The sequence below is a fragment of the Centroberyx gerrardi genome, chromosome 15, assembly GCF_048128805.1.
Source record: "Centroberyx gerrardi isolate f3 chromosome 15, fCenGer3.hap1.cur.20231027, whole genome shotgun sequence".
Lineage (NCBI taxonomy): Eukaryota > Metazoa > Chordata > Actinopteri > Beryciformes > Berycidae > Centroberyx > Centroberyx gerrardi.
This window is the reverse complement of record NC_136011.1, coordinates 17,540,404-17,566,206: the sequence shown is the minus strand read 5'-3', so window position 1 is coordinate 17,566,206 and position 25,803 is coordinate 17,540,404. Positions and strand designations below refer to the sequence as shown.

The following is a 25,803-nucleotide window of genomic DNA, read 5'->3' as shown; positions in this document are numbered from 1 at the left end:
TGGATGGAAATTGTTTCAAGAGCTGATTAACTGTACCAGTTGCTACAAACTATTTAGTAATAATATCATATAAATATCAAGACTCATAAGTCCAAAAATAGATTTATTTGCGTGTCTTTCCAATGTAACGGGTCAGCACATGACTAAGTCACTAGTTCAATAATATAAAATAGAATCTGGGAACAATTTATTCCATAATTTTCATAATTTAATTTCTTTCCAACATTTATGGTATCAAGAAAATATATCAATTTCAGTGCTCTCTCATACAAAAATATACAATCCAATCAGTCATTCCCAAGTAATCATTGAAGTCCCCCTCCAGTAACCTTTCTAACAATATAAAAAAAAAGTCAAACACACCTTGCAAGTAAATCATTGGTCTTGAATGTAATACAGAAGGAACAGACAAAGCTGTGAATCCCCGCCCCAATTCCCCTGCTGCACAAATGACACTCGTTAGGTTTAGATGAAGATGCATTGGTTTATATATATAAAAAAAAGAGTGTATTAAGAAATGCTTTAAAATTGAGTGGGGTGAAGGGGTCACTGGTGGGGTCTTTAAGGCTGGACATTGCATTTGATTTAAATGGGTAATGTGGCAATAATATGACAATATTGTGGGTTTTCATGAAGCTTTGAAAATGGTTACCTTGATATAACATTAACAATGTAGGCTATAACACTTTTATAGTCCTCAATACAGTATAATCCTCAATAGACAACAAATTCAAATAAACAAAATACACCAGACACTCAAGTCACACAAGCAGTGGAAAAAGATGCAAAGTGCAATTAAAATATCAGCCATTGCTAGTCATTGCTCTAAATAGAGTTTCCCAAACAAAGCTGCCCCTGGAAAAAGTTTCAATACAAGCTACAAAAAATAAGCACAGTAAACATCATACACCCACACGCATAATTTCAGAATCGTCTGTGTCACAAAACACTGACCAGCAGCTAAATCCATAGCTATACTAAAGCCATTTTAAAGAGACTGATGCCATTTTTGGCCACTTTTAATTTTCCCCGTATTTATCCAATGACTTCACTACAGAAGGCAAGAAAAGGAGCATTTTCTAACATTTGCATTGCTATTGTTTAACACTTTTTTTAAAAAAAAGATAGTGAAATTGAAATGAAATCTAGCATGACCCAGTAGTATAGTAGCCCTTTAACAGCTTAGACACCGTTGGTTCGACGGCGGCGGTGTTTACGACGACCAGCCACAGCATCATTGCCTGGAATGGAAAAAAAATCTAAATAAATTGGAATGGCAGTGTGTTTCGTGGGAGTATATTACAATTAACAATCTTTCAGTGGCTTGACAAACAGTTGAATGAATTTACCTGCTTCCCTCTTCTCCACTCGGTGTGGAATTTGGACAGTGTGGAACCCTGATAGTCCTGGTACACCTGGGCGCCCAGTTTCACCTGTAAACACCATACAAGACTCTCAGACTGCTTGGCTCAGACACTCCACACTGACGTTTACGTTTAACAGAGGTTGCTCAGTTTGCTCGGTGGTGTTTATCTGTTCCATTGGACTGTACCTTTGTCTCCTTTGGGTCCAGGATACCCTCTGTCTCCCTTTGGTCCCTGTCTTCCTTGAGGGCCCGGGACGGTGCCATGGGCTGCACAAGAGGAAAAGCACAGATTCAGTGGTAATGAAGCAATTTATCCATCTAAAAATGTCATATTTGAAGATAGTTTACTATTGCTGTAGAGTTTAACTTGATTTGTGAAAAAAAAAAAAAGTCCTTATCCTCACCTCTGAAGAAGTCCATGAGGTCAGCGGTGACGTTGCCATAGGCACCGATGACGCGGCTGTAGCCAGGGGGTCCGGGAGGGCCGGGTGGACCAGGGGGTCCTTGAACCGCTCTTACACTTCCTCTCAAGGGGCCTTCAACCAGGTAGTCCTGCAGCAGGCCTTGGTCTGGAGGAAGGTTATTAGATCACAGTAAATTGGGTTATACTGTACAGGACAAAGTTACACATCTCTTAGTTTGCTCAGTTCATTTTGTCTCTCCACACTATATGCATCAGTGGCACCCATTTTACATATTTTCTTTTATGCAAAGCACTAATCATACCTTTAGATATCAGGCTTTACACAGATTTAGATTTGGGGTTTAGTTACTCTTTAAGTAGATAATAAATAAGAATTCAAAGTTTGCAAAGACTCAAAATGAGATGCTGTGTTTTAAAGGGAAAATATGCCCTGTAACAGAATTCCCATATGTTATTCCTGTGTTTCAGTCTGTATTTCATTATTCTTGTACTTCAGAATGTTTTGGGGCAATACAATGCCAGGAGTTAACTCAGCATTGTTGCTTTGGTCATAAACACTCGGCATTTGAGCCATTTTGATCTGAAAAGATTTTTTACCCTGTTTCTGACTTTCTCACTTTCCACCGAACGTTCACAAGAATCACACATAGGAGTTCTATTTTAGGTTAGAATTCAGCGGCCGTAGTCTACTCACTCTTGATGTAGTCCGTAACCCTCATGGCAACGTTGGAGTAGTCCAGTGTCTCGGTCAGCTTGCTAACATCGATCTCACGGCGCTCAGAGCCGTGTCGAGAGTCGTATCGAGAGTCACCCTGAGAGAAGCTCTGGCTATGCGGGTAGCTCTGACCATAACCTGGCTCTCCACGGTCTCCTTTTGGACCCATGGGTCCTGGAGGCCCGGGGGGTCCAATGATGGTACGGCGAATGTTGTCACCTAATAAAAAAATACATCTGTGATATGGGCACTAATCTTTGCTCAGTTATGAAGTACATGTTCAGTACAGGTAATGTTAATATCTATTTGAGTGGGATGATAGGAGCTTACTGGTCAGATACTGCTGGAGTTCAGCGCGGATGCTCTCCCGTGGGAAGGATCCACTGTAGGAAACCGTTCCATGGGAAGAACCCGGTTGTCCCTGGGGGCCTTGGGGGCCTTGAGGACCAGGAGGGCCGGGAAGACCTCTGAACCCAGAACCTGAGAGATATTCAGTTCAACTTTATTGCCATGCCAACTTACACAAGTGTACAGCAAGTCAAAGAACTTTTTTGTGAAGAACTTGGGGTCATGGCGTGTTCCAAACAAGAGTAAAAAGAGAACAATATGGACAATACAAGACAAAACAGTGCAATGATGATAACATTAATAAACTAAAAGTGCATAGAATTTAAGTATTATCATGTTAATGAGTCCAGGATTTAAGTCTTGAAAAACAGATAGGAGACTGGAAAGCTTCTGATGTTCAAGAGAGTAGGGTTGGGTGGTCTGTGGAAAAAAGGGTCTTCTAGTCATGAGGAAAAAGAGCAGTAGTAACAGTAGTAGCAGAAGTAGTAGTAGTAGTAGTAGCAGCAGTAGTTGTAGTAGTGGCAGTTGTTGCAGTAATAGTAGTAGTAGCAGTAGTAGTAGTAGCAGTAGTAGTAGTAGTAGTAGCAGCAGTAGTAGTAGCAGTAGTAGTAGTAGTAGTAGCAGTAGTTGTAGTAGTGGCAGTTGTTGCAGTAATAGCAGTAGTAGTAGTAGTAGTAGTAGCAGTAGTTGTAGTAGTGGCAGTTGTTGCAGTAATAGCAGTAGTAGCAGTAGTAGCAGTAGTAGTAGTAGTAGCAGCAGTAGTAGTAGCAGTAGTTGTAGTAGTGGCAGTTGTTGCAGTAATAGCAGTAGTAGCAGTAGTAGCAGTAGTAGCAGTAGTAGTAGTAGTAGTAGTAGTAGTAGCAGCAGCAGCTGTAGTAGCACTATAGTAGCAGTAGTAATAGTAGGCCTAGTAATAGTGGTAATTGTAGCAGTAGCAGTAGTAGTAGTACTAGTTGTAATAGTAGTAGTACTAGTTGTAATAGTAGTAGTAGCAGTAGTAATAGTAGTAGTAGTACTAGTTGTAATAGTAGTAGTAGCAGTAGTAATAGTAGTAGTAGTAGTAACCATAGACCGTAAAAAATAAAGTAGTAACAGAGGGAGAGGTAGAGACTGACATTCTTTACCCTGATGAAGGCCATGGGGCCGAAATGCATCGGGCACAGTGTTTAAACTTTTCATAATGAATAGTCAAGTAGAATGAAGGCTTTTTAACATTTCAGTGCCTTGGATCACTTTTTCGCCAGGATGTAGATATTAAGGTGTATAGAATTTAACTATTGCATTTTTAACAGAGTCAGAATTAAAGAGGTGACTGGTGCATCAGATAGAAATGATGTTGCTGATAGGGGGTAATATTCAGTAAAGTTCTGTAAAGTAAAGTTCACTGGTGTATTGTGTGAATCCTGCTCAGGGGGGGGGCGGGATGATATTCATTAAAGTTGTGTGTGTCAGAGTCAGGGCAGGTGCAGGAGAAGTATAATGATCAGTGAGGTTCACCGTGTGTGTGTGTGTGTGTGTGTGTGTGTTGTGTGTGTGGGACTCCTGTACAGCATTCTTATGGCTTGGGGGTAAAAACTGTTCATTTATCTATTGGTGCTGGACTGAGGGCTGCAGTACTGAGTTGGGTCGTTGATAATGCTGTGAGCCTTCCTCTCACTGATTGTTGTAATCTATTACAAGCAGCCTCACAGTCCCAAACAAACAAATATAGAAAGGAAAGTGATCCATCTCTGGATTAATTTGTTGACAGAGGCTGATGCTGCCATATGTCTGCAAATGTACTTACTTCTTTTTGTTCTTACTATTTTATGCTTGCCAGAAGGGCAAGAGACTCTGGGATTTTCAGGGTTTTTTGTTGAACTGCGCATGTCTCAAATGTTTGTGGCAGTAACCTAGTATTTTTCTGTGGCCATTTAAAGCCAACAAATGGGAAATAAAACACAGATCAGCAACCGAATTGCCTTTGGGTTATGTTTACAACAAGATGTAACTTGTTTTTGCTGTATAAACATATATATTTAGCCACTGTTTAACCTTGTGTTCTGTGGATATCCACTAGAAAACACATATGAGAAATATGTCAGTTATAGGGCATTTGTTTTATACTTATTTCAAAAAAGGTATTCTGATTTTCATTGGTTTTCATGGTTTCAGTTTTTTTTGTGAGATTAATTTATCCATGTATTATTGAAATATGGGTTTGAAATCTATGGGCATTCAGTCTCCCTCAGTTTAAACAAAGTAGCTACACATTACAATCCATTATGTTCATCCTCTCCAGACTCACTCCGCAGGTAGCGCTGGATGTCCTCCATGCTGTAGCCACCACCACCTGCAGTGCCGTACACAGTGGAAGAGGAAACTCCTGGGGGCCCCTGGGGGCCTGGGGGGCCCTGCAGTCCTGGGATACCAGGGGGGCCAGGCTGTCCGGCTGAGCGGCTAACCAGCGCACGGAAGTCTGAATCTGAGGAAATGGATGAGGATTAATTTGTTATATATCTTCACTTGACTGCCTCCAACAGGTAATGTAGTTGAGTACACAAGGCCAAGAAAATGGTCTTACTTCTCATCAGTGCGGAGTAGTCAATCGTAGCGGTACCAAAGCCGGGGCCTGGAGGACCTGGATGCCCACGAGGGCCTGGTGGTCCAGGCTGACCTCCGTTAATCCCTCTCTCTAGAAACAAAAAAGACACAAGCAGTTCTGAGTTGGATCCTTGAGTAAGTCTCAGGTCTTGCAGGGTCAATCAAGTGACTAGTGGTGAAATGGCAGGTGACTTGAGAGTCTGATAGATGGGAGTAGACTCAATATGAATACTTTGAAAATGTATCTCTGTCAGCGGAAATATTGTCAGATATCACTGGCTCATTAAAACCTTTGACATCTTATCGAAGCAAAGTTCCCTGTCACCTTTAGTCTTATGTATTAGATCAAAGCCAGACATTAGACCATCCATGTTGTGCTTACCACTCATGATTCTGAAGACATAGGTGGCTATCTCCTGTGCGTTGTAACTGGCTACGCTTCCTCCTGATGTTCCTGGTGTCCCTGGTAACCCTGGTGATCCTGGTGGTCCTTGTGGACCTGTCAAGTATCGCCTCACATCGTCTCCTGGACACAGATACAAGAGTAGATAGATATATTTAAGCCCAGTGCATTCTCCTTATATGGTGTTCTATGCATCGTTTAAGTAAACACTATGAGGAAATCACATGAAAACAACAGTGAATCTAGTTCTCATCCTATTTTCTCAAATTAGGTGATGTCCGAGAGCTTGCTGGCACAGTGGACTCATATAAAGAAGTAGAGTAGAGCATAGATCGTACACATTATGGTTCAGTGCTGATACTTACTCTGTAGCATGGTGATGAGAGCGCTGACAGACAGGGATCCAGAGCCAGAGCTAGAGCCAGGAGAGCCAGGAGGGCCAGGTGGTCCTGGGGGACCCTGAGCACCCATGCTGAAACCTGAGCCCGAACCTGAAATGGAACAACACTGATAATAGCCCTCTTCTACTTCTTTGATTATTAATTGCTACCCAGATAAGGACTCCACAGAGTATCATTTGGCAATAGAAATTCTGGGGAAAAGCGATGGCTTACGCTGCAGGTAGACAATGACACGAGAGGAAATGTCCTCCAGAGAACCTGAGAAGGATCCAGGGATTCCTGGAGGCCCAGGTGGGCCTGGAGGGCCAGGGATGCCAGACTGCCTGCTTCTACCTGCACAGGACAAATAAAGCATGTTCATACTGTATGCTGTCCCACTGAGATGTTGTCAAGCGCTTGTGCTTGTGGTTGCAGAGGGTTTGCTTGAGAGTTTGGGTGGTAAGACTCTTACTTAGATAGTCGGTGATGTACTGCCGCATCTCAGTGGAAGAAGAGAAGGAGCCTGGCTGGCCTGGCTGGCCTGGAGGGCCAGCAGGACCAGGAGGACCAGGAGGCCCTGAGGTGACCGAGACTGAGCCTGAGGGAAAACAAGAAAATAAAGATGCTGAAGAAAATATAGGGACTCAAACTGTATAAGGTGCTATGAACCGAAGTCTTTAGTCATTCTCAACTCAGTTCTCTTCATGATAGTATGTGATTAAATTACACTTTCATTTGTGCATTATTGTAATGAGTGGTAAGGACAACAATTATGATCATTTTTGTTAGAGTTTACTATACCTCTTGAAGAGCCAGGACTACCAGGAGCACCAGGAGATCCAGTATCCCCTTGGAAATGATAAAGGAGAACAAATGACCTATTATACCTAAATCTATTTCACATGATGCACACAGGCAGGGGATATACTCTATATATTCTACAATACAGACAACAGACAATTTACCATTGACAGGTTGCTGTAGGGGAAAGAAAGTCCTACAAATGCTACAAGCTCATAATGGACATGGATTTTCCTACCAAAGCTTTCATTGTGTTGTTGGGTTTACCTTTACGTCCCTCTGGTCCTGGACGTCCAGGAGGCCCAGGTGGCCCTGGTGGTCCAGATATCACTTGTCCTCCTCCACCATAAGATGAAACTGTATGGAAAAAAATGTTTGTATTGCATTGTACTGTAAGCCTGCTCACACCACATCCTCAGACCTTGAGGCTGTTATGATCATGGCTGCCAACCCGCTGTCCACCAAGATAGTATTGTTGTTTAACAGGAATCCTTGAGGATTTCTTGTAATGTTTTCTAAAATTCCTATATGATTCCTTGTAATAGTAGTAAAATGGACAAAACAGCAGTTGTTGTCTGATTTGGACTGATTTGGCGGTAGGTAAATGAAGTGCTGACCTCTCTCAGAGTTTCCTGGTATTCCTGGAGAGCCTGGCGAACCTTGCTGGCCTCGTTCACCTGAGACACGAATAAAAAGTCACAATTATTTATGTTGGAATAGTTTGTTCACAGGCTGGTTCACGACTATCTGTGTTGGAACATATTGGTAACAATGTGGTCAGTGCAACTTAAATACAAATGTGCATGGTGTAGGAACAAGTGATATGAATAAGATACACATAAATTAAACAACGCAAATTACCTTGGTATCCCCTCGGCCCAGGAGAACCTAAAATGATGTTGGAGATAATCATAATATTATTGAAATTTAAGGAAAGGAAGTTTTTTTTCATAAAGACAAAGAGGTCAGACAGCTTTCTAAAGTCAGTTCACCTGTTGATCCTTTAGGCCCAGCGGGTCCCGGAGGTCCTGGTGGTCCACTATAGAATGTTCCTGTGGGAAGAGCAGTGTCAAAATCAGAAATGTCACAGCTTTCCAATGTGGTCTATAGTGCCATCTGTTAATTCTACTGCATGTCTGATCCGTGTCCACACAGAGCACCAGCTGAGATGTTTGATCATACCAGAGCTGCCTGCAAAGCCTCCTGGTTCTCCCTTCTCCCCTCTTGGTCCTGGTCTTCCGTATCCTAAAGCAGGGATGATAGTGAAAGTTTGAATATGAATATGAAGAATGGATGTAAGCTTTACATATTACCTACTATACTGTACAATACACATCCATTCGCCTCAGTATCAGTATTCAAAACAGTGAATTTGATGTGCTCAAAGACTTACCTGGCTGACCTGGAGGACCAGGGGGCCCTGGAAGCCCTGGTCTTGAATCACCTGATGGGAAAAAAAAAGTCAATGATACATTTTAAAGAATATGACTCTATGCCATTGCATGAAAGAGACAGTAGCATGTAGTTATTCTTGGATGATCTCAAATGAGTCCTAACAAAAACGTTGAAGATGTTTGGATGGATATCTTTGAAGATACTGCAACATGGCATCTTGTATGTTGGTTACCTGGACGTCCAGGAGGCCCAGGTGGGCCGGGTGGTCCTGGGATTCCAGCAGCGCCAAACTGTCCTAAAGCAGGAACGGAAAAACCATGATGTTACATAATGAACTGTATGTCATGACATCACTCTGGTCTGTAGATACAAACCAAGGTAAAGGAGCAGAAAACTGCCATTGCTCTCTGACTTGTAGTTAATTACTAATTACTGTGGGATTTGTTACAGAAAGCATCATAGAAAGTACTCACTCTCAGATCTGGATGAGCTTATAGTTTCAGTAGCTTTCACTGTTATTCCTGCTTCTCCCTGGTCTCCCTTATCTCCCCTGTCACCTTTAGCACCTGTGAATCGAAACAAAATGCTGCATGTAGGACACTCAGGAGGCTACATATCCAGTCTAAAATGCTTGCCTTTGGATTGGAAAAGTGTGATGACCTACCAGGTTGGCCAGGCAGACCAGCAGGGCCAATGGGACCTGAGGAGGTAAATTAACACAACAGAAAACAGAAGAAGAAGTGAATGAAGAAATGTGTCACTACTTTCAATACAAGAGTACTGAGGATTGTTCATTCTGATATGGTGCAATCATTCAGGGCTAAGATGCAACAGATACACCATGGACTAGGTCTGGCTATTTTCTATGATGTCAAAGGTCAGACCTGATAATCCTGGAGGTCCTGCAGTGCCAGGGGGACCAGCAGGCCCCGGGGGTCCGGGGATGCCCACAGAGCTGGAGCCAGCTGGAAAATCACCATGATGATCAGATATCCACAAATTACAGTCTAACAAATGGTGCGTTGAAAAAAACATATTCTTTAAGTTTTATCGTGTCTGTTACCTGCATTAATGACTCTTCCTGGTTCACCTGTTTGACCTGAAAGAGACAGACACATGCTAGAGCAGCTGCAGAGTTTCAAATCAATTGCATACAACCAGCGGATTTCAAAGTGGATTCCCATTTCCTGCTGCAGTAGGCCTACATGGTCAAGAATAGTCTCATTGAAGTACTGAGGTTGATAATGGTTTTACCTTTGGCCCCAGGCTGTCCTGGAATCCCTGCAATCCCTAAAAAGAACATTGAGAACATTTCCAGTGTCAATGACTGAATTAAAAGCAAGAATTTCTAGCAAGCTTTTTGTTAGACCTCTGTTATGACAGAATGTGTATTAAGGATAGAGGCATACCTGGTGGTCCTTGAAGCCCAGGTGTTCCTAGAAAGAGGCAGAAATTATTAATATATCTTATCACATCCATTAACAACAATGCTAATAATAGCTAAAGATCATGCTTCATAGGAATGACGCCTGTCTCTCATGTTACCTGGAAGGCCAGCATCTCCAGGAGGCCCAGCAGGACCTCTGATACCAGGAAGTCCAGAAGACCCTTGGTCTCCTGAGGAACAAACAGAAAAGGAGCATGTAAGACATCAGAGAATTAGTATAATGTCGCTGTTGGGTGAAAACGTTGTGTCTCCAAACTTTTCAGGAACTATGGAACAGCATTATTTTAAGCTTGACCATCATGTATTTTTGACATTTCCAAAGGGTTTTGGAAGGGCTTACAGGGTTACAGAATCTTCTCAACCCATAGAGGAGCATGTAATCCTTCAAATGTTGAAAATCAACAAAGTTGGAGTTACAAGGTTTTCGCATGACAACAGCGATAAGATAGTTGTACAGCGTTGTGTAATACCTATTGTAATGTCAGTGTACATATTGCAATAATACTTAAATAGTAGTATTAGTAATGGCTAGTGGTAATTTAAATGGCTCATTTACCTCTTGGGCCTTTTTCACCATCATTTCCGGCAGATCCTGATCACAAAAACAAAAACAAACACATTACTAAAAAATTGTCCATGAATCACTTTATAAACCTGGCTAATACAACCATAATAAACTGGGGAAATATGGTCTGGTTGGTCCTCCAGTTAACAGTATGGACGACCAATGAGGCTTTCTGAGGCTGCCTCTATGCTGCCACCTGGTGGATTTTGTAAATATTACAAACTGTCTCACTATTGCCAGAATACAATCACTTTTAATGAGTCGTTTACTTGCTGTGCTGCCACCAAACTGCTGATAACTTTAGCCTATTTCACAAGTTGAGCAAAATGAGAAAGACAAATGAGCTAGAACAAATTTGCAGTTTATGTAATTAACTTTGTCAGTTTAACGGTACAGAATTAAAAAAAAAAATTCAAAAGAGAATAATGATAGGATAAATCATGTCTAGAATGCCACTGCCACCTTCTAGAATGGGTGAAATTTTTGGTATGATCACATTCATCACATTCATTCATCACATTCATGTAACATAAAGGTTTTGGAACTCCAGCTCAGTATCATGCTTTGAAACCTTTTTTTACAGTCTATGTTTGAAACAGAAAGTGTTGGAAAATCAAAGCGTGGAGCTCAAATGTAACACTCCTAGTAAACAAAGTCTGTCTTGGGTCAACAGGTGGAGGAATAATCTGAGCCGTCCCATCACTCACCCACTGAGCCTTTGGATCCCTTCTCTCCAGCCGGCCCGGACAGTCCTGGTAAACCAGGGTCACCTGAGGGAGAGACAAGTGGATGGAACAACTCATACTGTACTCGGTATATAATAAGCCAATTTGGCAGCTACAAACATCGTTTTATTTGTTTGTTTGTTTCAGACAGTCCAGATGTTGTACTCACCTGACAGACCTCGCTGTCCTTTTTCGCCATGGTCACCTAAGGCAAACATTGATCAAACCACATTTAGAATTGTTTGCTAAGCCCCAAAGCTACAGCCATGATCCTGTCCCTTTGTATAAAAAATCTGATATAGCAGCAACAAACCTTTAATTCCCTGAGATCCAGCAGGCCCTCTCTCCCCTGCAGAGAAGAACGAGCAGCAGTACAGCAAATAAGATCAACCAAATTAACTGTGCAGTTGACTGTAAGCTAGTAAACAATGTCCATCATTTGATTTTGTTCTATCCTCTTCATGCCATGTGACCTACCTTTAGGCCCAGGTGGCCCTGCCTCGCCTCGGAAGCCCTGAGAACCTGGTTGACCTAAAATATAAGAGTTAATGTAAAATACAAGGGCTGAAGGCAAGACATCACTAACATTATTTGGTAGTTTTTGTGCTGAAGTCAGTGCTGGTAGATTTGAGGTCATATTCAACTCAGCAGGTGTCTCTAGGATTATTGCAATGCTCTAAATGAATGAATATAGCAAGAAACTGACCTGGTATCCCAGAGAGCCCAGGAACTCCAGGTGAGCCTAGAGCACAGATTAATTATTAGCATAAATCATCATAAATGTTTGCTATTGCTATTATATTGACCGGAACATTCTTGAAGCCTTTGCATGCCTTGGATGATTGTGCAAAAACCGACACAGCACTAATGTAGTAAAGTAAAACTAATGTAGTAAACTGACATTGGAAATAACATAAAAATTGACAGTGACATTGACACAGACAATGACATCCACTCTCTTTTATTGAAACCCTGCGTATCGCAATTTGTAATCCATTATCTTTAACATCATCTCACCTTTTGGTCCGATTGGCCCGGCAGGTCCCGCAGAACCAGGAGATCCAGGAAAACCTGCATGAAGAAACACAAAAAAGATGAGATTCTGGACGTAGTTACATGACCTTTATGAGTTTTATTACCCGGTGTAACTGGGGTGTCATTAGGAGAATTAAACCAACAAATGTTCCGTTACTGCAGTGAATTGAAGCCGTACCTTTGTCACCTTTCTCTCCGAAGCCTGAGGGTCCTGGCTCACCTCTGGGGCCAGCTGGGCCCTCGCGACCCCTCATGCCTGGTGGCCCCTCCAATCCATGATCACCTGATCAGACATTTTACATACAGACATTCACACACACACTAAATTGGTTCAACTAAATGGGCTAAACACTGTACTTGCATCACATAGTTGGAACTGAATTGATGACTGTACCTGCAGTTCCTTTCTGTCCTCTAGGCCCCTCAGGTCCTGAATGGCCCATTGCACCGGGAGGACCTGAGGTCAAAGGTCAGTGTTAGAAAAGTGACATTATGACCCCATACATTATAATCGTCAGAGAAGATACTATACTGGTAATGACTCAAGGATAATATACATTTATAATAGTCATCATTCCTTACCTGGAAGTCCAGGGAAACCACTATCTCCTGTGACAAGTGAAATGTAAACATGATTAGAATCATAGTATTCAGTAGATGACAAACATGTGAATACAACTGAAAAACCTCAAAAGAGAAAATATATTTTTAAAAGCAAACATTTGTCTCCCTGACCTTTCAATCCAGCATCCCCTGAAAAGTAAAAATGAAAAATAAACATGATCCAGGTTAATTAATGGAAAAATGGGGAATATGTGGATTTCATGAAAGAAATAATGTTGAAATAATTGTACTAGACATTTTACCTTTAGGTCCAGGCTCTCCTCTCTCTCCTTTAGCTGAAGCTGTTATGAGAGCTGAAACAGAAAACAACAGTTCAATTAACATGGACAGTAATGTGTATAATGAACTTACTGTGTGTGTGTGTGTGTGTGTGTGTGTGTGTGTGTGTGTGTGTGTGTGTGAATTAATTTAGTCGGTATATGTGCACCACCTCTGAATGACTGAGAATGCATCTCAGCTCTCAGCAGTTGCTGGATGGTGCTCTGAAGGGCAGCGCCGTCTACGTGTCCTCCGCCCATGCCGGTCCCAAGGCTGGTGCCGGTGCCGACGTTGATGCCAATGTCAGTTCCAAGGCCAGTGCCAGTGCCAGTGCCTCCACTGAAGCCGGTGCTGCTGCCGCCACCGTAGCCAGTGCGACTGCTGGTGCCTCCACTGAAGCTGGTGCCAGTGCCGGTGCCGCCGCTGGTGCCGCCACTGAAGCCAGTACCAGTGCCAGCACCACCGCTGAAGCCACCGGTGCCGCCACTGGTGCCACCGCTGAAGCCGGTGCCAGTGCCAGTGCCAGCGCCAGTGCCAGCGCCACCACTGAAGCCGGTGCCGGTGCCTCCGCTGGTGCCACCACTGACGCCCATGCCGGTGCCGGTGCCGGTGCGACCACCGCCACCGCCACCGCCACCGATGCCGACTCTGGTGCCTGAGCTTCCACCGGCGCCCAGGTGTAGGGTGTTGTCAGTGTGGGAGGTTCCTCCACTGTCCACATAGGTGCCAGAGTGAACTGTGTTGATGTCATTGGCAGAACCTGACAGCCGACTGGTGCGAGCAGCAGCGACCGAGGACTCGGCCTCCAGGGCAGCCACTCGATTCTTCAGCTTCCTCACATCTTCAGCTGCGGAGGGGCATCAAGATTTGTTAAGACAGGAACACACACACAATGTGCACACAGTTGGGCAGAGTTAAGAAACTACTCTGAATCTGTAATTTGCCAAACTATTAATTAATTAATAATAATAATTCATAACAAAGAAGATAAATGACATTTTAACTACCCTACAATTAATTTGACTTGACAAAATAACACTTTGAAAACAGTAGTGTTATTGAAAGATTATCATATCTGAGTCCAAAATATCAAATATAATAATAATACAAAGAAATATAGTAACAAATAAGATACTGATGTAGGACTGTGGCCACAGATCCATCCCAGGAACCCAAACTATATGAAACGTTTAAATAATTCACTTCGGTGTGGATGGACATAAACATGAAGTTATTTTGTACTTCTAAACCAATAAAGTTATTTTGACAAATTGTTATCTCTTTATCAAACTGCATTGATTCTAGCCTTGGCCTTCTTTAACTTCCGTTTGTATCGTAGTCATGCTGCTGCTGGCCTATTCCCATGATATTTTGCCAAAATCTCATTAGCTAAAGTCAAACACCCAGAAGTAATACAGGCAAATCCCCTCGGTCAGTTGAGTCAAGAACATTAGATAAGAGTCAGAGTAAAAGCGTGAGAGAAATGCAAGTCAGCCTTAGTATAATGGCACACAGATAGATAGATTTCATTTCAATGTTGTAAACAATGCAAGTGTGCAGTAAACAAGCATGTTCCAACTTCAAAAACACATTAAAACTCACATTTAACTCATTGCATTGTGTTACTGTTTATCACTGTGAACATTTTTAAACAAAAGCTACCTAAAAATACTAAGATTTGTTTTAACTACCACTAACCTACTGCAGAATGTAGTTAAAAGTTAGTAGTTAAAAGTTACTTAGGGCACTTTTATGTTGTTATTACATTATTGAAAATAACACAATACTGAAACAGAAGATAGTGAATATACTGTATGTATTATACACGGTCTATAACTATACAGTATGTGTATATTAACCAGTCATGACCCATGTGTTTTAATATGTAGACTCAGCAGGTTTTGTTGTGTGTATGCTTAAAGTGAAAATCTACTCCACAACAAAGTTCACAGATGTTATTCCATGATCTTAGACAGTATAATTTAGATTTGTGTACATCAACAAGTCTCTGCTGGTGCTAGAGACCAAGACTTGAGTCTGTGATGTCATCAAGCAACAATTTCTGGAGCTGCTCCACTGACAATGAATACCAGACCGACGTTATGGCAATGGGACAGTGCCCAGGGTCAATTTTCCAGGGAGAGGGGTACATTTTCTGTCTAATAGCTCTTAGCAGCGCTGTGAAATAATGCCCGCTTGCCTGTAAAAACTCAAACAAATATTTTATTAGTCCACAGAGAGCCTCCGGAGAGTGTCTCTTGACATCACAGAGCTTTAGGAGATTTGTTTCGTTTTGCAATAGCATTATGTGAACTCTGTTGCAAGTCTGTGATTGTCAAATTAGCCATCTTTTTCTCCACTGTGGCAAAATTCAGTCTATTTTTCCCTGTAATATCCCAAGATGTCTCGTTACACTCAAAGAATGTTTCATAAAACCGCAAGATGTTTCGTAACACCGCTGTTTCTTAACACAGTTGGAGCAGAGCGCTTGCACGTCAGCAGGACACAGCAGTGCGGACGTTCACCCGCTATTCATCAGCTCTGTCAGCTAATAGAGGCACAGTGGGATGCTGGTTCAACTCACCCAGTGCGATGAGCCCGAACAGGAGTCCCAGCAGGAGCAGGGAGAGCAGGAGGAGACCCAGCAGCCACTTCCACCAGGAGCAAGCGTCCTTCCCACAGCAGCATCCTCCTCCTCCACCGCCGAAGAAACCGCTGTCCCTGTGGATCTCTGAGGACGGAGGAAAGTAAAAATAACTCACGATTTAATTGTTATTATCAAGTCTCATAACCACACAATCATATCATGATACATGCAATCAGAAATACCTGCATATGTTGCTTTGTCTTTCATTACAACTCCAGATGATCCATCTATGAAATGAATGTCACACTATTAATAAGCATCATTATGGGGTTTTTTTTAGTATTAATGCCATTTTTGGACATTTTAAATAATTCCTCACAGAAAGTATTGCCTGTCTCTGACTTCAGCGGAGCCGTCTCAGTGTAGCTGGATATAACTTTCTCTTTCTTCATGGAATCTCCTGACAGCGATCCTGTTAACACAGACAGCAACTTTCATTCAAAATACTAAAAAAGTCAAATCTAGTTCAGTTCATTAAAGCCACATAGCTATTCATTACATTACATTACATTACATTACATAACGCTTTTGTCCAAAGTGACTTACAATAAGTGCATTTTGCCAACAGTAGTCAAACCAACCGTATATAATAATAATAATAATAATAATACATTTAATTTGTAATGCACTTTTCATTAGAAGTAAATCTACAGAGTAAAAGAAAAAAACAGGAGCATAAAAACCGATAAAAATGAACCAACAGCAAAGATCATTAAAAGCCACACAAAGGAAAAAGGCCTGATTAAAAAGGAAAAGTTTATAGACAATGCATAAAGACAAAAATAAAAAACCAGCACAAAGTTAAGGAAAGGCTCTGTTAAAAAGGAAGGTTTTTAGGCCCCTTTCGAAAGCATCGATAGTCTGTGGTGCCCTCATATCACAGTCTTCATCAGCTAAGTCTTTAATAGGAATAAGTAGCATTTGTCGAATCATGCTATTCCTGTGTCTCTGTTGTGAATACAGGTGGTGACATATTCATTCACACGTCATGGTGAATTATCTCAAAGGACCATGTGCATGAAGCATGTCAGCTTCATGAATTGACCCATTTCTGGTAAAAGTTACTTGGTTAAGAAGCAGAAATGTTGGGACTGTGTCACACTGTGGGATGGGCCAAGAGGACTGGATGATGTCAGTCCAGGAGGCGGACATGCTTTATGCACACGGTCTATTGTGCTGAGAGAAAATGAATTATTCTTCCACAAGGGGGCGGTAAGAAGCCGACTGACCTCCTCCTCCTCCTATGAGCACGCTGCTGCTGGTGAACTGCTTGCCGCTGTCTTTAGCCAGAACGAGCACTTCTGTGTCTTGGCTGCGCTTGGCGGGAACGTTCTCCTTCTCCAACAGCAGGAACTTGTAGTCTTTCTTGTAGCCATCGTCAGTTTGGGATCTAGTGGCTGATGCTAAAAAAGATAGAAATCAGAAATCACTCCATAGAAAACTAACGTTTTTTTTTAGAATTTGAGAACTGTTTTGACAATGAAAATGTCAGAAGAGAAATAATATAAGCTTGGATTTTTTTACAGGTAAGATGATTTCAGCTGCAGTTAATCCAGATAGTTTTGAGTGTGAATAATATGCATCACCAAAATGGTTATTAGTTAGTTACAAGATAATGAGATGTGAAAACATAAATTTGAAAACTTAGATCAGAGAATCCTTCATCAACATGAAGAATGCTATGAAGTGTGGAGTAATTCATAATAATACTGTTGCTATTTTGTTTTCTTATAGTGCTCATATACCTATATAGGCTATTTTTTTTCTTTTACTTTGATCTCTCCATTGTTACACAAACTACTGTGGACTTACTACTTGTAGAGACTCCAGTGCTGACAAGACCACCAGTATTTGAGACGTTCTTCTGTACCCCATACCCTGTAAACACACACACACACACACACACACACACACACACACACATAAGCAAGGTGCTATTTTGTATATCTATTGACTGCAAAAGATTCATACTGTCTAGATGTTATGGAAATGGTCTGGAAACTTGCCACCATACCTCCTAGGTTGGCATTTACGTTCGCTCCACTGGTAGTGAGCACACCGCTGGACGTGGGCGCCAGATTATTCTGAAAGCCGTAAACTGCAAACAGAGAACGCAGACATGTAAACAAAACCGTCACAGAAATGTTCCTTACTACATTTCAAACATGGCAGCATTTCATCTGCAGGTGACAGAGTGAGACTCGTGTGTATTTCGTCTCACCTGACAAGGCGGAGGGCGAGGTGGCGTTGAGCAGCGAGGATCCTGACGACATGTTGTTGGTGTTGACCTGGTAGGTGTAGGTGCCGCTGCTGCTGCCGGCGGCGGCCACCGTGGCGGAGGGGCAGGGGAGGGTGGAGGTGGACCAGGAGAAGGAGGGGAGGGCAGAGTCCAGCGTGGCAGAGTCATACTGGGCTGATCTCACGCTGGTGTCGTACTGTCCGGATTTCAGACTGGTATCATAAACTCCTGATCTCACACCAGTATCGTACTGTCCGGATTTCAGACTGGTATCATATACTCCTGATCTCACACCAGTATCATATTGGCCTGATTTCACACTGATATCATAAACTCCTGATCTCACACCGGTATCAAACTGGCCTGATCTCACACCGGTATCAAACTGGCCTGATCTCACACCGGTATCAAACTGGCCTGATCTCACACCGGTATCAAACTGGCCTGATCTCACACCGGTATCAAACTGGCCTGATCTCACACCGGTATCAAACTGGCCTGATCTCACACCGGTATCAAACTGGCCTGATCTCACACCGGTATCAAACTGGCCTGATCTCACACTGGTGTCATACTGGCCTGATTTCAGACTGATATCATATTGGCCTGATGTCACACTGGCATCAAACGGGGTTGAAACTGTAGGGAAGAAAAGACATAAAGACAATAATTAAGAAGGTGAAAAAGCGTTTTTCAAAACACAAATTATTGGAGCGAGAGAGCGTGAGAACCTGTCTTTGTGTGAGTATGGATGAGTTTGTGCAGGTGGTGTGTGCTGACGTGTGTTGTGTGTGTGTGTGTGTGTGTGTAAGTACCTGACTGAGAGGAGGACTGGGAGATGATCTTGGTCTCCACAGTGGCCTTCCTGGGGACAGGCAGGGTGATGGAGGCGTTGGAGGAGCGGGTGGGGCTGACGCTGCTGGAGCGTCCCGCCTTCAGCAGCCTCTTCACATCGTCCAGCTCCGTCCCTGCAACACACACTCACCATGTTAACCCAGCACCGCAGGTTGATAAACAATATAATAAACAATACATACCAAATGCATGCCCTGCAATATCTCGGAGAACTTCAGTGTATGATTTTAGTCTAAAAGTACAGAAAATGCACCATAGCAAGCTAAGATCTCCATCTGACATTAAGGTAAAGTTAAGGTGGGATTTGATTCATCATATTCGACCCAAGGATGTGTCATTTTTAACTCATCTGTGTGTCTCCTTTGGGACAGCACACGTGTGTTACTTTTCAACACGTTAATGACAACACATTTTACCACAACATATCTTGTGTTGAAAAGTACCACAAATGTGTGTTGTCCCAAAGAAGAAACACATATTTTATTTTATTTTATCCATTTATTTTGGTTTTTATTTATCCATATTACTCTATTATTTTGGTTTATTCTTCCATTTTTGTCCTCTTCTCTAAATTTGATTCCTATTTCACACTGTTCCACTTGAGTATTCTGCTTTTATTTTGACTGTCAAAAGCACTTTGTAAACTCTGCTTTTAAAGTTGCTATATAAATAAAGTTGTTATTATTATTATTATTATTATTATTATTAACATTGTGTTCGGAATAACACATCCTTTGTAAGAGGGTATGACTAACTGTTTGCTAAAAATGTGGATAAAAATAATGTCCGTTGCCCACTCTGATCAGCAGGGGGCGTTATCAGAGAGATCAGCAATCTGACCCTCCAGCGCTTGATTCAGAAAGGAGGTGTTACGGTGAATCATGTTCCTCTGTGAGCTATTCTTGCCATTTCTTGCCCAACTCCCTCCCACTTTCCATCTCCCCCAAAGGAACACAATGGAAATACGCCCACGAGCTTTATTGTGTTATCCTATCCCTTTTCTTTTGCCGAATGAATTCAATAAGTCAATTACTTCTCACTACTGAGTTGAACTGATACATAGTAGTAGCTTCCAGACTTTTTCAATGGAAGGAGTGGTTAGGATGAGGGAATGTAATATGAATTTTCTTCCAAGTTTGCCATGTGTAAGCTTTGCTGTTGATGATGTGATACTGATGTCACCCGTCCCAAGGTGCTGGATAGTGTGGGTGGACTACAGGGTTGGGATGAGATTATATGAGAGATACATACACATGCAATAGTGAAGTGGAAAAGAAGGAATGCCTTTTGCATGATATAATGAATCCCGGGCGAAAGCCTTCGACAACGACATCATTCAAAAAGCATACTGCTCTAAAATGACCCGATTGAGTGGGACTTTTAAAAATCTTTCAATATCCAGTTGGGTCTTTAAGTGAAAATGCTCAAATAAAGATGATTTGTGGCTTTATAAGGCATTGCATAACCGACAGCTAATGGATCCATCTGTCTGAAGTTGTCTTACATCTGCAGGCGGTGGGAGAGGCACTTTGCAATCTGGCTCTGATCTCGCTCTCTGGAAAAAAAAAAAAATCACAACACACAATGGACAAAGGAATCCAATTTCAATAAAACTCATAAGCCATCCCCAAAGCACAATTCACTTTCAGATGGTGCAGAAATAATGGAGGAGAGAAAAAAAAAACACAAGCAAAAAATTATGGCATACCTCTGCTTTGGCTCCTCCCTCTGGCGGTACTGGAGCCTGAAACGACCCCACACACACACACACACACACACAAAGGAACACACACATAGAAGCACACGTACACACAAATACATGCAAACACACACAATTAGGAAAAGCTGACAGAAAATGGTGCAGTTACAAAGTACATAATCACATGCTGTTATTCTTACTTACAATAGTTTCCATAATCTTTGCGTGTAAATTCTGGAGAGGAATTGCCGCTGGAACTTCCTAGAAGAAAACACAATAGGTTAGGAGAGGTGAAAACTGCACCCCCGTGTGCAACAGTTTCTGGCTGCTGTTTCTGGCACAGACATACCCTGATGCCAACAACTCCATTTATTTTACTAAGCTTGGCAGGATCCAAACTCACCGTCATAGCCTCCCGAGCGGCTGGATATGTTCTTCCTGTCCCGGAAAGCTGGCGACAGGCCGCCTGACGAGGCAGAGTTCTGTGTTCTCCTGCCGCCCCCCGACGAGCTGGACTTGACCTTTGACACCGAGCTCACCAGATAACTGCCGCTGCCTCCGCCTCCGCTTCCGTAGCCTTCTCCCTCTCCAAAGCTCCCCCCTCCATCGCCTCCTCCCGAGGAGTCTCCTCCGAGGTAAACGCCCGAGGAGGAGCTGAAGCTGCTGGCGTTCACACCTACAGAGGCTGCAGGGGCGATACGCACGAGTCAGTGCTGCGGTCCTGTTACACTGGAGCCTATCATCCAACACCATGCATGTACAAAGAGTAGTTTGCTTGAATCAAATGGGTTTTTTTTAAATGTCATGGGGTTAAATGACCCAGCAGAATTCATCATAATCATCATAAAATCAATCATAAAAGTCTGTGATCTTTGAATTATAAGGATAAATCTGATGCTTTGTTTAAAATACAATATTCATGAGGTGGAGCTCTAACAACAGTTCTTAAAAAGTGGATGAAGTTGGACTTTTGAAAATGTCCATTTAAACAGACACAAAAAAATATAAAAGGTTGCATCAGTTTTACTCTATGGGATGTGAAAACTATAACGTTCAGGATCTCAGAGCGACTCTGACGACAGATCCAGATCCTTACAATTCAAAGATCATGAGTTTAATGGTTCCTCTCACATGAAGTGAAATAACTTCCACTGCTGTTCTGGGTTAAGACATTCTTCTCCAAGCCCAGCCCTCCAGCACTGCTGGACATATTCCTGTGATTTGATCCGCTTGTTCCCTCTAGCAACGAAAAGACACACAGCAAAACAAGGAGAGCTTGTTACTCATGGGGTACTTCCTTTAGAATTGCTCACTATAATTACTTTGGTATATTTAAGTATCCTGCAAATAATTAAAGCGTGCAGAAGTGACTGTGGTAAGGAGACACTCACTTGGTGGTAGAGATGTGAGTCTTGTTGTTGTAGTTATAGTTTCTGTCACCACTGATAGAATCCAAAAACAAAGAATATTACTAGCTGTGATCTATACAGAATACTGTATGTTCAGTCATATATGATCCAGGGAGTTTTCCAGTGTTAATAAGTGTTGATTTTTTCAGTGACAATTATTGGAGATGACAAGCGTTGATTAAAGAGTTATTTGTTCATTCATAGAGCTGGTATGGCTTTAGGGTGAGTGTTCAAAACTATCTAAAAGTGTTAAACTAAATCTGTTGGGTGTGGACTTATAAACACTTGCATTGTCTTGATTTTTACACTCACTCACTTAAATCAGCGATGACTCAGTTTAGTCAGTCAAGCTCAAGTTCAAGTTCAAGTTTATTTGCGCAATGTAATGAAACAGGGAAAAAATAAATAAATAAAAGTGAAACAAATTGTGTAAGTGAGAGGTAAACCCTAAAACCCTAGGGGCTTATACTGGAATCTCATGTAAATAAACAAAACAGACAAGTATCTGTTTAGTCATTAGTCTTTTTTTTGGGGGGGGGGGGTGACACATTACTCATCGATATCACACTGGCATAGTGTTGATGTTTACACTCTCAGAGTTAAATTAACACTGACGATTTTCTGCGAAATAATATATTGGATTAGTAGCAGCAATAACAATTCAAAAGCTCTCTTTTCTTAAATCAGTATACACATCAGTTCGTAAGTATACATATGGGTGTGACAGCAAAAATGTACTGTTTTTACCACTAAACAGCATGTTACTCAGTCATTTTCTCACTTAAATCAGAAATTAGCCCCCCAATGCATGTAAGCGACACCTTGTGCATTATTGGCATAGTATGGGTATGTCATCAGTTATGTCGAAGTAGGTTAGTTAGCATGTAATTGATATTAGTAACACGATGCATCCACTAGGAGGCCTCTTGCACTCAATCTACAGTTCAGTTCAACTTCTCCGTTTTATTTGATTCAATTATAGACGGTGGAAGTTCCATTCCAATTCCATCTTCCTTCTCCCTTCAGAAGTGACATATAAAACAAGGGAGGACAGACGAGGACAGAGAGGCTGATTATATGTTAGCATAATAGCATCGGTCAGTGTCAAACATATAATCAGGCGTTCCTGACCTCTCCATCCATCCACGTGTCAAAGCACTTAGGCCAAGTTGAGTTGTCCTATCACATATGATTATGACTGTCACAGTCACTGGAGGAAGAAGTGGAGGAAGAAGTGGAGGAAGACTAACACTTTGGCAGAAGGCGTGCTGGAACTACTAATTAGGACTTAATATGAATGGAGTGCCAGCCAGGCTAGTGAAGGCATGCCTTGTTGTTAGTGACAGTAAGCCCCAAAAAAGAGAGACCAAAGCAACGCCCAAGGAAAGACTGCAATAGTGTTTGAAAAACGAACACAAACACTACGCATCGAAGAAATGCATTGGGTTTTTACGGCCTCACGCATTCTTTGGGACTTGACTGCAATGCCAGTAAACCAAAGCCACATAATGCAACCAGAAACCTCATTAATAAGCCTTTGAACACAAATGACCCCGTGTATAGTTAGACCAATCAATCTAACATGGCAATAAGCATTCAAATGAAGAATCACCCTTGTTTTGAAATTTCATCTGCAGCCAATGGGCTTGCATTTGCACATCCATATCACTTCTTGTGTGAATGTTAAACAGTGTTTTCTTGAACTATTAAAGCACAGAAAACTCAAATGTATGGTCTTCACATACTGAAATTTGCAAAGGTCATCTGAAAACTTAACACAGGCTTATATGGTTCTTTGTCTGAGGGATTCAGTTGATATTACGTATCTAATGGTTTCTACGAACTATAGAAATGAATTCAAAAGTCTCACCCTTTCCTCCTGATATCTCTCCTGAGTAGTGTCTCTGTCTTGTTAAATCGTCCATTCCATATTATCTGGTGAGGTGATAAAACGTTGGCCATGGGCATTAATACTGTGCCAACTATCATTAATAATCTTGGTTAAATATCCTTCTGCTAGACATTTCAAGGTAAAAGGAGATAGGGCGATGCCAGCAATAACCCAGGATTTGGGTTAAAGATTAGCCCGATTGTGTCTGAGCATGTATACTCCATTAATTTGAAATTCATACGCCTGAAGGCACAAAAAAATCAAATTTCACTAATCGCATACTGAGGGCACTTTTACATGCCGCAACAACACCCAAGAGAAGATCAAACAATCTGATTAAGTAAAAACACCTTTAATGAAAGCTTAAATAAGTGTTAATTCTGCAAGGGAAACATTTGCCCAAGTGCTGCCAGTTTGTTAGATTCCCAGTTACAGTTCTTCCCCTAATAACCTGCTTCTCCTCACCTTGACAGAAGCAGCAAAACTACAGTAGGCCTCAGATCAGGTAAAACACTACATTCAGCTCTCACAGCCTCTATTTTAAAAAAAAAACGAACTTTCCAGACACATTGAAAACTGATTTGAATGGCAGACACCACAAGAAAGGCCCAAGAGGCTTATAAAGCACCATCATCATCAGAAAGCAAGACTACCTATAGATTTCAATAGAGTTGGGATTCACTTTGTGTCTTTGAAAGCATAGTAACAAAAGAACAAAAGAGGCCAGTGGCTCACTGTACAGCTCTGAAAGCACAAAAGACCATCTTCTCACCACACCCTTCCAGCTGAAGACCTTTAAATCAACAGCATGTGCCTCATCTAGTGGAGACTTCACTGCAACATTTTGGGGGAAAAAGGCAGAAACATTTCCAAAGCCAAATGTAGGGTTTTGTCGTTTTTGATGATTATCTCTTACTGGAACTGAGAAAATGAAGACGTCAAGTGAAAGTAAACCCAATCAACATTCACTAATCTAAGTCACTCTAATCTATCCAAATTTGCACAATTTATCGATGTTAATGCCCACACTGTGGCATATGTGCTCACCAAAACAAACTAATGAACAGTCTATTACGGGTTATAAACACCAAAACTTCAAATTAAAAGTTAGAGCGACAAGATTTTGAATGTTTACCCCAACGAAAAAGAACCACAGTAATCTAGAACACATTTTAGAAGGATACTATATCACAACAAAACTGTATGTGGAACTTCATAATGAATTCATGGTGTTATTTTTTCTCCTAAGGTATCACTATAATAATTCCACAGGAGAGAAAATAACACTATAAACTCACCATTTAGTTCCACACTGTAAGTCCCTGTATGAATACTATAGGAATGAGCTGTTTCGGTGATTTTTCGCTAAGGAAGCCTACTGCCAATTCCATCAAAGGGGTCGAATATAACTCAGAAAACGTTTGAGCCCAGGAGAAGTGCAGATGAAAACGCCTGATGGCATCTGACAGCCCGCCACCAAACTCCAGGTATTAGTGCAGGTCAAAAGGTGCAGCGACCAGGTGGGAAGCAACATCCGCAACATTCAGCATAAAAACAACTTTTTTTCGGGGGGGGGGGGGGGGGGGGTCTCCTTAGCTGCACAGAAGCGCCACATATGCACAGGTTACTCCAAAAAAAAGCTGTAATCAAGGAGAAAATCCATACCTTCAGCCAAGTCGATGTAACAATCAATCAAACCCTGATTCCCCGAGACGGACCGACTGATCCCGTCCACAGGGGGATAATGTTTATATGAAGTTGACGCGCGGTAAGTGGGATGTTCCTGTGACTCCTCTTTCTTTTTGTGCCTTTTCGCTCAACTTTCCCAGGCAAGTCATAACAGAGATTTGGGCTTTGGTCCCAGCCGCGCCCATCAGCACTGGAGCTTGGCAGGCAGGTGTAGTAGACGGCACGGAAAGCCGAATAAAAAAACAGCACCTCAGGGAGCCAATTAACTTGTCAATCCAACTCGGAGAGACAGATAGTCGGTTTAG

At 41.9% G+C, this 25,803-nt stretch overlaps 1 protein-coding gene across 2 annotated transcripts; it reads right to left on the bottom strand.

The window, feature by feature from the left end:
- Positions 1 to 90: 90 nt before the first annotated feature.
- col17a1b (collagen, type XVII, alpha 1b) lies at positions 91 to 25,604 on the bottom strand. 2 transcript variants are annotated; one of them, XM_078288849.1, is made up of 57 exons: positions 25,475 to 25,604; positions 23,789 to 23,853; positions 21,901 to 21,951; positions 21,641 to 21,748; positions 20,913 to 21,194; positions 20,714 to 20,770; positions 20,519 to 20,554; positions 20,315 to 20,365; positions 18,771 to 18,923; positions 18,508 to 18,594; positions 17,938 to 18,183; positions 17,731 to 17,814; positions 17,529 to 17,594; positions 16,946 to 17,119; positions 16,036 to 16,128; positions 15,899 to 15,943; positions 15,654 to 15,800; positions 13,242 to 13,916; positions 13,054 to 13,104; positions 12,923 to 12,940; positions 12,770 to 12,796; positions 12,582 to 12,644; positions 12,366 to 12,470; positions 12,170 to 12,223; positions 11,859 to 11,894; positions 11,630 to 11,683; positions 11,466 to 11,501; positions 11,322 to 11,357; positions 11,135 to 11,197; positions 10,419 to 10,454; positions 9,961 to 10,032; positions 9,825 to 9,851; positions 9,670 to 9,705; positions 9,479 to 9,514; positions 9,300 to 9,380; positions 9,080 to 9,115; positions 8,889 to 8,981; positions 8,648 to 8,710; positions 8,414 to 8,464; positions 8,203 to 8,265; positions 8,013 to 8,072; positions 7,882 to 7,908; positions 7,638 to 7,697; positions 7,288 to 7,377; positions 7,021 to 7,068; positions 6,692 to 6,817; positions 6,454 to 6,573; positions 6,205 to 6,330; positions 5,819 to 5,962; positions 5,417 to 5,527; positions 5,141 to 5,317; positions 2,836 to 2,985; positions 2,485 to 2,724; positions 1,771 to 1,935; positions 1,553 to 1,633; positions 1,350 to 1,433; positions 91 to 1,241 (listed from the first exon to the last, which is right to left on the bottom strand). In XM_078288849.1, exons 2-57 carry the CDS (start codon positions 23,841 to 23,843, stop codon positions 1,183 to 1,185), a joined length of 5,415 nt encoding a protein of 1,804 aa, XP_078144975.1. In that variant the 5' UTR covers positions 23,844 to 23,853; positions 25,475 to 25,604; the 3' UTR covers positions 91 to 1,182. The 2 variants fall into 2 exon arrangements, with proteins under 2 accessions (XP_078144975.1, XP_078144974.1); XM_078288848.1 differs by having other exon boundaries at positions 17,938 to 18,594.
- Positions 25,605 to 25,803: the final 199 nt, after the last annotated feature.